This window comes from Scaptodrosophila lebanonensis, unplaced genomic scaffold (assembly GCF_003285725.1).
Source record: "Scaptodrosophila lebanonensis strain 11010-0011.00,11010-0021.00 unplaced genomic scaffold, SlebRS2 tig00000072-arrow-pilon, whole genome shotgun sequence".
Taxonomy (NCBI): Eukaryota; Metazoa; Arthropoda; class Insecta; order Diptera; family Drosophilidae; genus Scaptodrosophila; species Scaptodrosophila lebanonensis.
The window spans coordinates 6,553,743-6,567,622 of NW_022060558.1; the positions used below are offsets into that span (position 1 = coordinate 6,553,743).

The window sequence follows — 13,880 nt, forward strand, 5'->3', positions numbered from 1 at the left end:
TCTGTCCGTTCGTCCGTCCGTCCGTATGAACACCTAGATCTCAGAGACTATAAGAGCTAGAGACACAAAATTATGCACATATGTACTTACAAGTACTTGTACTTGTATATGTGTTTTATGTATTCGCTGTTCAAATGGGGGTTTTTCAAATACTCCATTTCTATAATAACCTAGATCTTGGAGACTATAAGTGCTCTCGACTCTAGACACTGGTTTTGTAGTAACTTGTAATTTTGAAATTTATGTTTATGTTTTGTAATTATTACACCAGTTTCTTATTTACCATTTATGAAGTTCCAACTAGAGGTTGTTGTAAAATGTTCGGGTTTCACCCGACATATTCATCGACGACTATTGCAATGGTCCTAATGCAGTAATTTCTGCTTAAACTAAATGCAAAGTCCCTCACCATGTTCATAAAGCATTTCCATAATTGAACTGTTTCACGCGATTTTACCCCATTTGTCACCTGTGGGGTCTAGTTAGTACTCGTATAATCAAAAGCAGCCACGGTATTTGGAACAGTATTATTTGCGAGTATTGCCTTTGCAGCAATTGCTCAAACATTCGCAGCCATTTGCGCGCCTTCAAATCGCATGTTCATTATGTGCAGCCTCTATCTTTGTCTCCACTTTGTGCTATTAATTTACTGGTCATTGCTGTCTCCATTACGTCTGCTGGGTCTACTGAACCCGCTGCTTTAGTACCTCCCCCAGCTTATTCTTGGAGGTGTATGATGGGCTCAGCATGTATCCTGTTGTTGTGGTTGTGCGTCGGTACTGAGGCGTAAATGATAATAGCGTTGGTGCCTCGTACGCATCCTGTTGACGCATCAAAGACGAACCCGGGCCATATGCTTCGTGCACCCCATCAGGCAGTTCCGTTGCTGCCGGTGACCTATATAATAATTTCGTCTAATTGCTTCGTAATTATGCCGCACATGGTATTCTCGATTCGCCCTCTGTTGGTAATTCACTTTGTGCGCCTCCTAGCAGTGAAGTCCTTCCCATGCGGGCGCTCGCCGTTCGTGTCCATTTTAACTCTCGTTGTTGCTTTGTTGTGTTACTATTTGTACTTCTCCCTTGTTTCGTGCAATTTTTCGTCATTTTGGTTCATTTTGTGTCATTAGAAGCATTTAACTTTTTGCTTTTGCCGATTTGGATTCATTATTCATGCGAAGCGCAATTTAGAAGCCTAGACAATTGGTTTTACGAAAAAAGTGAACATAAATTTCATTTTACATTTTGCAACGAAAGGAATCTTTGGAGTTACAATAATTTTGCCAAAGCAGAAATTTGGGAAATCCATTACAAAATGATTTAGTTAGTCTGTCTGTCATTGTTCTAATATTTCATATTTAAATCAAATATAAACAGCATATCCGTCTTTCTGGATAAACGCCTGGATTTCGGAAACGGCTAAGCCCACATTGACCAAACGTGGTATTTCTAATCCCTAGACAACGCGAACTTATTTTATTTTTACAGCCTGTACCTAAAGGGTAATACAAGTAGGATATACATACTAGATTAGTGCAAATGTACGAATTTATAACACACAAAGGGGACGTGCCAGAGCATTAGTGATATTTATTATTACTCGTAAGTACTTCATGGAATTTTTAACTCAAATTTGGTTATTAAACCCGTTAGTGCATGTGTGTCCTCAGGTTTCATCATGATTGGTGAAATGTAAAGAAAGATATAGCCATTAGTAGAATAAAGCCAGTTGTTGTTGTTGCTTTTTTGGCTCCACTCTGCACTGCACACTTACACGAGCTCATGGTCACACAATATTGACATACATTTACCGTATCCTTTAATTTATTTTTTTAATTTTTATTAAACAAAATTTGGTAAGTATTCCATTCAATATTGTCTAAAACTCCAATTCTACATAATTTAAAACTAAGTCATACTTAATTATCATGATATTCTCTATCTTTATTTCAACTCCATTTCAATCTGTCAATCCTAAGAAAATTTGTATACTAAGCAATTCGATTCCAGTACTACGCCTACAAGCTGACCGAGTCCGCTCTTCTTCTTCTTCTTCTTGTACAAGTATTTACTACACTGATAAAAAAGTTGCATAGTACAGATGAATATTTTCATATTAAATGTAATGTTCTACTATTTCATATTCAAATCAAATATAAACATCGAAAATTTTAAAAAATATTCATTTAGTGATTTTAATACGAATAATATTCATAACAAAAAGTAAAACTTCGTTATTAAAGTGTGTCATATTCAATTTAAGGAGGAACCATTTTAAATATTAATATGCACACACTTAAAAAAACAAATAGTTACATTTACTATATTCCATAGTAAATTATAATATTTTTCTGAACTTAAATTTGAAATTTTTTGTAGTCGATTTAAATATACTAGAAATATATTAAATTTCAATTCACTAGAATTCTCAAGTCGGGTTTCAGGGATTGTGTGGTATAAATACAAAGTGTAACCGCATGACATACAGACCTGAACGTTAGGTATTTGTCAAGTAAGTGTTATTCAATCAGCTGCTCCTTTCACTTTTAATATTAATATCGATCCAAACTATATCCGCACAAAAAGGCATAAATCTGCTAAACATATAGTTCTGTCAAAAAAATATACATATATAGAAATAAAACAAGTAAAAAAGCTAAAGTCGGGTGTCCCGACTTTGAAATACTCTGTACATACGTTTACAATAAATATAGAAAATAAAAAAAATTAAGAAAATAAAAAAAAAAATTGATCGATTTTACCTTTCTCGGTATTCGAACTCACGTAAATGGTGTATAATTGCACATTTACAATAGCAATTGCGTCTGTGTGAGTGTATGTATGCCTATGCGCATCTATTCGTGTCTGTGTAAGCATTTTCGCAGTCAACCAAACAGCAACATCAACAACAGCCGCGGGCAGCGCTTGAGCAGCGCTTGAGCAGCGCTGCAGCAGCAAATATATTTATGGTGGCTATAACTTCTCGTTAAATCGGTCTATCATTGTGAAACTTGGCATACGGACACATAATAACCAACTGGGGGGGTATTTCCAAAATTTTAGTTCGGAATTCCAAGAATTAGAGTTACGATTTGCGTGGTAGAGGGGGGAGGGAGGGAAATTCCAAAATATACATTTTCTGCGTATTCACATAAGGCATCTGGGACTAAAATTTGGTGTTCCTAGGTCTTATAGTCTCCGAGATATAGGCGATTATACGAATGGAAAATCGGGAAAACCCCCATAGGGGGGAAGTGGGGGGGGGGGGGAATCAAAAAAAATAAAACAAACTCGTATAGAATACACACATAACGCATCTTTGTGCAAAATTTGGTGTCTCTATCTCTTATAGTCTCTGAGATCCAGGTGTTCATACGGACGAACAGGCAGACCGACAGGGCTAAATCGACTCGTTTCGTCATGCTGATCAAGAATATATATACTTTGTGGGGTCTGCCACGCCTCCTTCTGCCTGTTACATTTTTCAGCTCCCGCAAACCTAACCTAATACATTTCATGTACAGAGTATAATAAAATATATGCATCATGGAAATGTCAATAAATTGAAAAAGGGTTGGAAAAAAACCAGTACCAGTAGACAAAAAAGTAGAAAACATATTTTATAATTGTAAAAAATAAACCTTTGGTGTGAATCAGACCCATCAGTGCAAAATCGATGGTAAAAATAGTTAAATCTACGTGTAAATATTGAAATTTCTGTGGTTTTTTTTATCAGTGCAGCACGCATATAACCCATAGGCGGACGTTTTTTTTGGCTACAGGGTATTGCATATGTCGGGCCTGCCCGACTGTAACTTTCGAGCTCGTCATAGTACGAGTATTTGTTTATGTCGGTTCTTTTAGTAATGTTTCATAATTTGGCATTTGTATCGGGAAACAATGTGATGTTGATGTGACTTGGTATCCAAATAAATTTGAATTATGTATGAACAGTTTGGCAATAGAATACATACATACATATGTATGTGATTTGTATGTATTATGAATTTTTAAAGCGTAAGTCGTAGCGGAAGATAAACCTATTATTTTAATACCCTGCACACTAAGTGTTTCAAATGTATGTAACACGGAAAAGGAGGCATGTCAGACCCTATGTTATGAGCATATAAATTTGTATGTATGTACATATATGATCAGCAATGCTGGGCGAATCGTCTGTCCGTCTGTTCATTAGTCCGTCGATAAATTTGTAGTCATCACTAATAGATATCGAAACACCAGACGTTCAAAGAGCATCAAACTATTCTAGTGACAATTCTGAAACTTATTGTAAGAATGAAATCCCAACATATCTCAAGGTAGATGTTAAACAATGAACAAAATATACATATGTATATTGTATTAATATTACATTTACAATAAATTAGAGGAGTTTTACTATTTGAATAAAATCGTATTACAACATACTCGTCGAACAAATACTCGTCAACATTTTTATTGCTAATATTGTCCAATAATTTGAATATCAATGTGCCAATATTAAATAGATAGATAATATATAATACAAGTAAGTACCTATTGCTTATGCCAAAAAGCGGAAGATTGGTAGAAAGAACGCTGGAGCATTGAGGGTATTTGGAAGTTCAAAAACAAAACAACAACAACAAAAATGAATTGTTCAAGGCATATGCCACTTACAATTTTGATCACATATACATATGTACTTATATCTGCATATGTGTGCTCACATATGGAACTAAAGAGCATATCAATGTGTGTCAATGGGTTGTCGGTTTCAATTGCAGTCCCTGGCTTGCTGGTTCGCAAGCAGACATCCTTTACACGTGGCTGCCAGGACGCACTCACAAGCCCACGAGAGCACACTCTCGCGCACACATACACATCAGCATGTGTGGAAGTTGCTTAGATATGTTTTTAATTACAACTAAATTGGAATAGGCATTAAATACCAATGCCATCTGAGTTTGCAAGACATGGCAGTCGACACATACTCGCACGCACCAGAAAATGGGAAATGGTCGCCATAGAGAGCGGGGCAAGGTCGTTTGGGCTGTCTGTCGTACTTGACACAAGTTTGTCTAATGCGCAAACTTTTAATTGAGTTTAAAATTGTATGAGTGCAGCATTTGAATAAAGACGACGCTTTCGTCCTGCTTCAGAGAAGGGGCCCATGGAGCATACATCGGAACTAATATGCGCGCATAGAATCAAGAATTTATGAGTTGGAGCATTGAAATGCGTATGCGTGAGTGCGTATTTTTCAAGTGTTTCGGTTACAATCCCAGTAAATTGCCCATGAAATATTAACCTTCCCGTAATGAGACGCCATTTTTATGCATCGTAATTCGCCTAACTTAATGGCGAGCTGGATGTGGGCATGTTGTGAGTGTTTTCTTGCCAAAGCCATGTGTTTTTGGGTTGTGTTTCTCCCAAAAATACCTGAGATACCCCAGAAACTATTACCGCTTCGGTGGTCATATTAAAAATACTTTGCGTACAACGTCGAGTTTTATGGCCAATAAGCCTCACCTCTTTCAAAAGGGATTCTTTTCGGGATTAATTTGAAGTCGCCTGCGCATATTTTCATGCACATATAAACATACGAGGACAGTACCTTTTTTCATTAACTCGTATATTAAACATTCGACATAAGACACATTTATGTGTGTGAAGCTAGTTACAAGTATTATGCATCCATGATTAGATACCAAAATCGTTGTACACGTAATATATGTATGTATGTATATGATGAAATTAGCTTTTGAATTATTTATTTATTATTTCATTACCTTCTGTCCATATAGATTACAAAGATGTGTTATACTTGTAATTTTAACATAGATAAAAATCCCAAAAATTATCTAGGGATGTTTTTAGACCTAACCCAAAAAAAAAATTTCTAAAAAAGAGTAAAGCAAAGAAATCTAATTAATAGTGAACTAGATTAATTAAGGAGAAAAATAAGAAATGCTTATAGAGAACAGTTTTTATAAAGAAGAGAAAATTCTTTGGAACAAAAAAGTGATGATCACCAAAGAGGGCAGAAGAGTCATTGCCCATACGATAACAAATGAAGGGGGGTCCCAGCATAAACAACGGAGGGCATTGCTTATGGACCGACTCGCTATATTTCTTGTTTTCTATACTACGAAAGCCAGAAGTATATTGAACTCGTGTTGCCTGATACTTACCTCATACCAAGTTTGGGCTCAACTGTCTCCGAAATCCAGGCAGAAGGACATGGTAATATCGATGCGTTTCGTCATGCTGATTAAATATAGTATATATGTACCTTATGGGGTTTGTTATGATTCTTTCTACCTGTTACAAACTTTCCACAAGCCCTTTTTACCCTTCGGGTACAGGATAGAAAGCTCATTAGCACTTTCAAGAAATTTTTGGTTTTAATTTTCTTTGCAATTAATCCATCACAATTAAATTTGACAAAAAACCACATGGGTTAGGTTAGGTTGACCCGCATAGGTTAAGTTGACCTCAATGTTCCTTAACGATGCAGGTTAGTTGGTGATCGGTAGGGGTTCCGTTTTGTGTTCCATTAGCAGCGTCTAAGAGAAAAGAAATTGCTCAGGAGTTAGGAAAATACCAAGCGTTGTATTGTTTTAAGCACACTAGGCATGGAGAGTCAATTAATTAAGAGAGGGTTTGCATAAATTTGCTAGGAAGGAACAATTTCCATAACGAATATTCGGTGAAAATGATCAGCTTAAAGTATACATACTTGTACATACTCGTACGGTACATAGGTATTTCATTGTGATTTTGCAATGATTTTTGGTTTCGAGACACGTATACAGTCGCAAAAATGCATCACCTGTGAATCAAGTCATACAAATGCACATACTTGCATATATGCATATGTAATTTACATAGTTCGTTTCAATCGAGAGGTATGGGAAAAACTGTGCACATTAAAAACCAAAAACGAAACCTAAAAGCACGCAACAGAAAGGCGAAAAAAAAAACAAATAAAACGCGAAAACTGCACGAGGCACGTTTAATGTCATTTAAAGCTGCAATTACTCAGCACGCTTTGTCTGCGGCTGCCAACAGCCTGAGCACTCTACTTGGCCAGCCTGTGGTTTTGCTTTAATGTCATTTAATAGCCATAGGCGCAATTATTCAGAACGTACCCGACTGGTAGTTGGATGTTGTAGATACCGTTAGCGGCCAAACGGAGCTCCACATGCAATTCCTATGCAAATGCAGCGGCCAATGATGGCAAGGGGACTCCTTCCGGTGCTATAAATTGCACGCTTTACTCGACCCTTATTTTCTAATTAAAATACACGGCATTAAAATAGTGTGCAACACATATAGGACTCGCATATTCACGTACAAGAATAATATGTATAACTCGTCAAAGTATGGGCCACATTTTCCATTATTAATTTAATACTTCATGAAAATCCTGTTCATTAAGCAACCCAAAAAAAAAACACAAATAAAAAATAAAAAGATGGGCTCAACCGGGATTTGAACCCGGGACCTCTCGCACCCAAAGCGAGAATCATACCCCTAGACCATTGAGCCTCTACCAATCTCTTTGATATTATACCGTTTTATTTTATATCGACAAGCAACACAACGCATGCTGGTTTATTTTGTACATATCAGCCAGCTTTTGTATGATACTTATCGATAGGTTTTCTGGTACAACCAATCCGACTACCACATTTTGGCGCCAATTCTGCACAGCTGCAGCACAGCTATTAAAAGCAAACGTCGCAAATGAAGTGCCCAGAATAAGCATTCGGGGAATATACACAACGTATTAAATACTAATCACATCCAGTAAAAACATTGTGTGAATTATACAATAGAAAACTGCATTTTGGTTACACATAATTATGGTAAGTTCTGTACACGTGAGTTTTTGCAAATTTTTTACTTTGTTTTTTGTTAGGACACTCCAAGCTCACCACCGCCAAATACTCCCAGCGATGCCGCAGAGCGCCGCGATTTACGTGCCGTCATGACCTCACCAGTGGGCGATTTTGAACCTTTTGAGAATGAAGATGAAATATTGGGTGATCAGACTGTGCGTGAGGGGGAAGATGAAGATGGCGAGGAGCTGTTCGGCGACAACATGGAAAATGATTATCGTGCGATGCCTGAGTTGGATCACTACGATCCGGCCATGCTGGACGACGAGGAAGATTTTTCAGAGATGTCACAGGGCGAGCGCTTTGCGGCCGAAGCCGAGATGCGTCGTCGAGACCGCGCGCAAGGCATACATCGTGACGATCGCGATCTTGGCTTCGACCAGTCGGATGATGAGGATGATATGGGACCTCGTGCCAAACGACGGGCTGGTGAGAAGGCGGCCGTAGGCGAAGTAGAAGACACCGAAATGATCGAGTCCATTGAGAATTTGGAAGACACCAAGGGCCACTCGACCAAGGAGTGGGTAAGCATGCTGGGACCGCGGACGGAGATTGCAAATCGCTTCCAGTCGTTCTTGCGCACCTTTGTAGACGAGCGTGGGGCCTATACATATCGCGACCGTATCCGCCGTATGTGCGAGCAAAACAAAGCATCGTTTGTGGTCTCGTACACAGATCTCGCCAATAAGGAGCACGTGCTGGCTTACTTTCTGCCCGAGGCGCCATTTCAGATGCTTGAAATTTTCGACAAGGTGGCCAAGGATATGGTTTTGTCCATATTTCCCACATACGAGCGTGTTACAACTGAAATTCATGTGCGCATCTCGGAGCTGCCGCTGATCGAGGAGCTACGCACGTTCCGAAAACTGCATCTTAATCAGCTGGTGCGCACCCTTGGTGTGGTTACGGCCACAACTGGTGTGCTGCCGCAGCTTTCGGTCATCAAGTACGATTGCGTCAAGTGCGGGTACGTTCTGGGACCCTTTGTACAGTCGCAAAACTCTGAGGTCAAGCCCGGCTCCTGTCCCGAATGTCAGAGCATGGGGCCCTTCTCTATCAATATGGAGCAGACGCTATATCGTAACTACCAGAAAATAACGCTGCAGGAGTCACCGGGACGAATTCCCGCCGGTCGCATTCCGCGCAGCAAAGATGTTATACTGCTGGCTGATCTTTGCGACCAATGTAAGCCTGGAGATGAACTGGAAGTCACTGGCATCTACACAAACAACTACGATGGTTCGCTGAATACGGACCAGGGCTTCCCAGTTTTTGCTACAGTCATCATTGCAAATCATGTTGTGGTAAAAGACTCCAAGCAGGTGGTTCAATCGCTGACGGACGAGGATGTAGCAACCATACAGAAGCTGAGCAAGGATCCACGAATTGCCGAACGGGTTGTAGCCTCCATGGCACCTTCCATATATGGCCACGACTACATTAAGCGCGCTTTGGCGCTGGCGCTCTTCGGCGGCGAGTCCAAGAATCCTGGCGAGAAGCACAAGGTGCGTGGGGACATCAATTTACTTATATGCGGTGATCCGGGAACGGCGAAGTCACAGTTTCTCAAGTATATCGAAAAGGTGGCTCCACGTGCCGTCTTTACCACTGGTCAGGGCGCGAGTGCTGTAGGTTTAACCGCCTATGTGCGTCGCAATCCCGTCTCCAAGGAGTGGACTCTGGAAGCCGGCGCTCTAGTGCTGGCCGACCAGGGCGTATGCCTTATTGATGAGTTCGACAAGATGAACGACCAGGATCGCACTTCAATACACGAAGCCATGGAGCAACAGTCCATATCCATATCCAAGGCTGGCATTGTCACTTCGCTGCAGGCGCGTTGCACGGTTATAGCGGCTGCCAATCCGATTGGTGGTCGCTACGATCCATCTATGACTTTCTCTGAGAACGTGAATCTCTCCGAGCCCATTCTCTCTCGTTTTGACATACTGTGTGTGGTCAAGGATGAATTTGATCCGATGCAGGATCAGCAGTTGGCCAAATTTGTGGTGCACTCGCATATGAAACATCATCCGTCCAGCGAGGACGAGCCACAGCTTGAAGAGCCCCAAAACAAAACCGTCGAAGAGATACCGCAGGATCTGCTGCGTCAATACATCGTCTATGCCAAGGAAAATATTCGGCCCAAGTTAACGGTGAGTAAGTAGTTGAATAAATCATATAGGGAGTTTCCAAATATGTTTTATATCGAGTAGAACGTTGAAATCCCGCCCAAGTTCTGTTTATCCGTTACTCGTCCCCTCTCAAACAGTCCTTAATCTTAAATTTCATTATAGATACAACTGTAAGATAATGTACTCCGATTTGGTTCAAATTCCAGTTTATGTAATAAAACTATAATATGTTAGTGTTTCAAAATCGAAGAAGGTTGCAAATTGGCTGAACGTTCAAAAAACTACAGTGTTGCCTTAAACTGAGAAAAACAATATAGAGACATATACATACTTATATAAATATATTTAAATTAATTACTATCCCTTCCTTCCTGCAGAACATCGACGAAGACAAGATTGCCAAAATGTATTCACAGCTGCGTCAGGAATCGTTCGCCACCGGTTCTCTTCCTATTACCGTGCGCCACATTGAGAGCGTTATCCGCATGTCAGAGGCGCATGCGCGGCTTCATCTCCGGGAGAACGTCATCGAGGCGGACGTCAGCATGGCCATTCGTATGATGCTGGAAAGCTTCATCGAGGCACAGAAGTTCAGCGTAATGAAAAAGATGCGTAACACATTCCAGAAATATCTGGCTTTCCAAAAAGATCACTCTGAGCTGCTGTTCTTCATTCTGCGACAGCTAACACTTGACCAGTTGGCCTACATTCGGTGCAAGGATGGTCCAAACGCCACGCACGTGGAGATTATGGAGCGCGATTTGATCGAACGCGCCAAGCAGCTTGATATCAGCAATTTGAAGCCATTCTATGAGTCTGATCTTTTCCGCACGAATGGCTTCTCATACGATCCCAAGCGTCGAACCATCTTGCAAATTGTCGCCGATGGCGCTGCCTAAATTTAATAGGCACTTAAGTTCAACTTACTTTAAGAAAATCACAAACTTACCTTTGTTCATGTCCCATTCTCGTATATTTTGTATGTTAAATAAACAATTCATTTTGATTAAAAGAAAGCATGAGTTCTTTAGATCATCTTATATTCTAATCATCAAAAGGTGAACCTTTTTATTTGGATTTGAAAATGCTTCTTTATCGGATTCCCTGCAAAATTAGTGGCGCAGTCAACAACAGGTAAAATAGAAACAATATGTTGAATAGTATCAAGATAGTTTCTTAATGTTAGTTGAAGCTTGAGAACTTCAATTTCGAAACATGCAATATACTTATACTATAGGTATGTGAACTAATTATTTTTAACGTTTTAAATTAAAAAAGAAACTTTTCTTTTTATTTGTAAAGTTTTGGACTAACATACATTTTCGCAATCTATACATTAAAAACAATTTTGTAGTGGTCCATTTTCATGATTAATCAATCATTGCCATTGTCTTCAATGCCCATTGCCTTGTCGAAGTCCTCTTCGCTAATCTTATTCTTTTTCAGTCTCTTAAATAGCCGTATGTCACTGGCCAACTCATCGAGATCAGCCTGAGTGAATTTTTGCTTCCGCTTGCCCAGAGTGTTGCTGTCCGAAGCCTCACGCTTTCGCTGCTTTTTCGCTTTACGCAACTCCTTTTTTGATTTGGAATCCAGTTTAGCCTTTTTCGTCTGATCCCAAGACTCGGTACGTTTTTTGAATTGCTTTTGGCCAGGCCAGCTTCCCGTCTGCTCGTACGTTTTCTGTTTTTCCAGACGCACTTGCTCCTTTTGTGCGTTCTTGTACTTTAGCTTCGCTAAGTCCACCTTAAAACTAGGTTCAATAAATCCATCGGAATTATAGTTTTTCAGCTCAGGCATGCGTGGCAGCTGTAGCAGCCCATAGCTGGTAGCCATTTTGCCCAGATCTATATCTTTCAAGCGTAGAATTGCGCTGCACTCGTGCTTAGTGTAGGCTCGAACATGGGAAACAAAGGCCCGCATGGCCTTGTCATAGACACCCTTGTCCGCAGCCTGCTGTCGATGCAGCTTGTCCACTACGTTCTGCAGTTCAGCATCGGACTGAACGCCACTCATGTCCGACAGCTCACTCAACTCTACCTTTTGATTAAGTTTTAAGAAAGTTACGTACGCATCCTCGCTGGGCAACAGAAATACAAGTGCATTGCCCTCGTTGCCTTGGCGTGCAGTGCGACCGACTCGATGTACGAAGCTGGATGCATTGGAGGGCGGATCCCACTGCACTACCCAGTCGATTTCAGGCACGTCCAAACCACGCGCTAGCACATCCGTACAAAGCAGGACGGCCTGGGACTCATTGCGGAAACGCTCAACAACATTCGCGCGCTTGTTTTTCATTTTCCCGTGTATGCCGAGAACACAACGGTCTGGCAAAAGCGGCGGCAGTGTCTCCGCCCAGTACTCGACGCAGGCGCAGGTTGGGAAAAAGACCATGACTTTTCCGGCGCGTGCACTGGCGGACCGTAAGAATTGTAGCAAAGCCAAGAACTTCTGATCGGGTTCGACGATTTTGTAGAAGTTCTGAAGACGCGCTGGTGTGCTTACGGTGGCCTTCTCCTTAACGGAGACTAGAACAGGATTGCGCAGACCTGCCCGTATCAGATCCGTCACCTCGGTGGTCTGAGTCGCAGAGAAGAGGCCTGTCCGACGCTGGCGTGGAAAGTAGCCTAATATGTTGTTAACAGTTGCCTTGAACCCCAAGTCTAGCAATCGATCTGCTTCGTCCAACACCAAAAACTCTAAGCTCTTAACGTGTGCCGCCAAGTTCAAATCGCCTTTCCGTTGAAATAAATCCTCCAATCGACCCGGTGTGCAGATGAGAATGCAAGGTGCATCTTGTTTGAGCCTCGCTATGTCATCTTCAATACTGTTGCCGCCAACAATAAGCTGCTGCCGAAAATGCCGCAGATCCGGGTGAATCAGAAACTGTGCGAGCACGTCAGATATTTGTCGCGCTAGCTCTCGAGTTGGTGAGATGACTACTGCGCCGATTTCTTTACCAGACCAGGGTGTTTCTGTGTGACGGCGTTGTAGAATCTCCAAAAGTGGCACAAGAAACGCTAGCGTTTTTCCTGATCCAGTCACAGCCTCAGCGGAGACGTCCTTGCGGGAGAGCAGCATTGGAATGGTCGCCGTCTGCACGGGTGTCATCAGCTCGAAGCCGAAATCTTGAATGGTATCGAGTATCGGCTGCGACAATGGTGGTTTGTCCAAGGAACTCCATTTTTTACGAGACATTTTTGTAAACAAATACACGTGCACTTGTGTTGTTTCTGTCGCCTATCAGATAGAGATGAGCGATTCTGTAAAATTATGAATATATTAACTTTCAGAAGGAATCGAATTGCATGGGCTTAACTGCCGAGAAAATATATACGGGTACATAATATGCACACAATTCATATATTCTTACCTCTGCATTTTAATCTTTAGAGCATTAAAAATATAATAATAAAATCGCAAACATTGCTTACCTTCTCACTAAAGATAAAGTACGTGGAGGTTGCCACTTCGTTTAAAACAAACTAATATGTTATCTAACATAATGCTGGAGCAATGAGCTTTGGTTCGAGTGTTCGGTTTTGTCAAATAAATGTGTTTAACTCGGAAAATCGTAAATTAACATGAAAAATGTATAACGATTTCAAGAGATAATATTTAAAGATTTTCATTGACAGCGCAGCAATAAGTTTTTATGTAACGACTATCTACGGGAAATATCTGATGAGATCAAATTTCGGAACCAAAAAGTAAGATTAATATTTTTTATTTAATTAGAAAAAGGTATTCATCTCGGGCCAAAAAAATTTTTTTAAATAAAATAAATAAAGGCTGATCATATTTTTTGGGGTTTTTTTAAGAATACATTTTATGATATGTATGTTATCTCCATTGATCATAAA

At 40.5% G+C, this 13,880-nt stretch overlaps 2 protein-coding genes and 1 non-coding gene across 3 annotated transcripts; 1 reads left to right on the forward strand and 2 right to left on the reverse strand.

Annotated features, from left to right (window-relative positions):
- Nucleotides 1-7,460: 7,460 nt before the first annotated feature.
- Trnap-ugg lies at nt 7,461-7,532 on the reverse strand. Its single transcript has one exon. It is a non-coding gene; the product is annotated as a tRNA-Pro (tRNA).
- Nucleotides 7,533-7,715: 183 nt separating this feature from the next.
- LOC115625163 (DNA replication licensing factor Mcm2) lies at nt 7,716-11,002 on the forward strand. Its single transcript, XM_030520095.1, has 3 exons — nt 7,716-7,852; nt 7,906-10,038; nt 10,395-11,002. Exons 1-3 carry the CDS (start codon nt 7,850-7,852, stop codon nt 10,914-10,916), a joined length of 2,658 nt encoding a protein of 885 aa, XP_030375955.1. The 5' UTR covers nt 7,716-7,849; the 3' UTR covers nt 10,917-11,002.
- A 277-nt stretch (nt 11,003-11,279) lies between these two features.
- LOC115625231 (probable ATP-dependent RNA helicase DDX55 homolog) lies at nt 11,280-13,497 on the reverse strand. Its single transcript, XM_030520216.1, has 2 exons — nt 13,452-13,497; nt 11,280-13,280 (listed from the first exon to the last, which is right to left on the reverse strand). Exon 2 carries the CDS (start codon nt 13,213-13,215, stop codon nt 11,392-11,394), a length of 1,824 nt encoding a protein of 607 aa, XP_030376076.1. The 5' UTR covers nt 13,216-13,280; nt 13,452-13,497; the 3' UTR covers nt 11,280-11,391.
- Nucleotides 13,498-13,880: the final 383 nt, after the last annotated feature.

What these genes read in the sequence shown, in the direction of transcription:
- LOC115625163 (XM_030520095.1), top strand. An exon ending in ATATTCGGCCCAAGTTAACG is followed by an intron (nt 10,039 to 10,394) that starts GTGAGTAAGTAG and finishes TCCTTCCTGCAG; the next exon opens with AACATCGACGAAGACAAGAT.
- LOC115625231 (XM_030520216.1), bottom strand. Translation starts at nt 13,215, where the DNA reads ATGTCTCGTAAAAAATGGAGTTCCTTGGACAAACCACCATTGTCGCAG.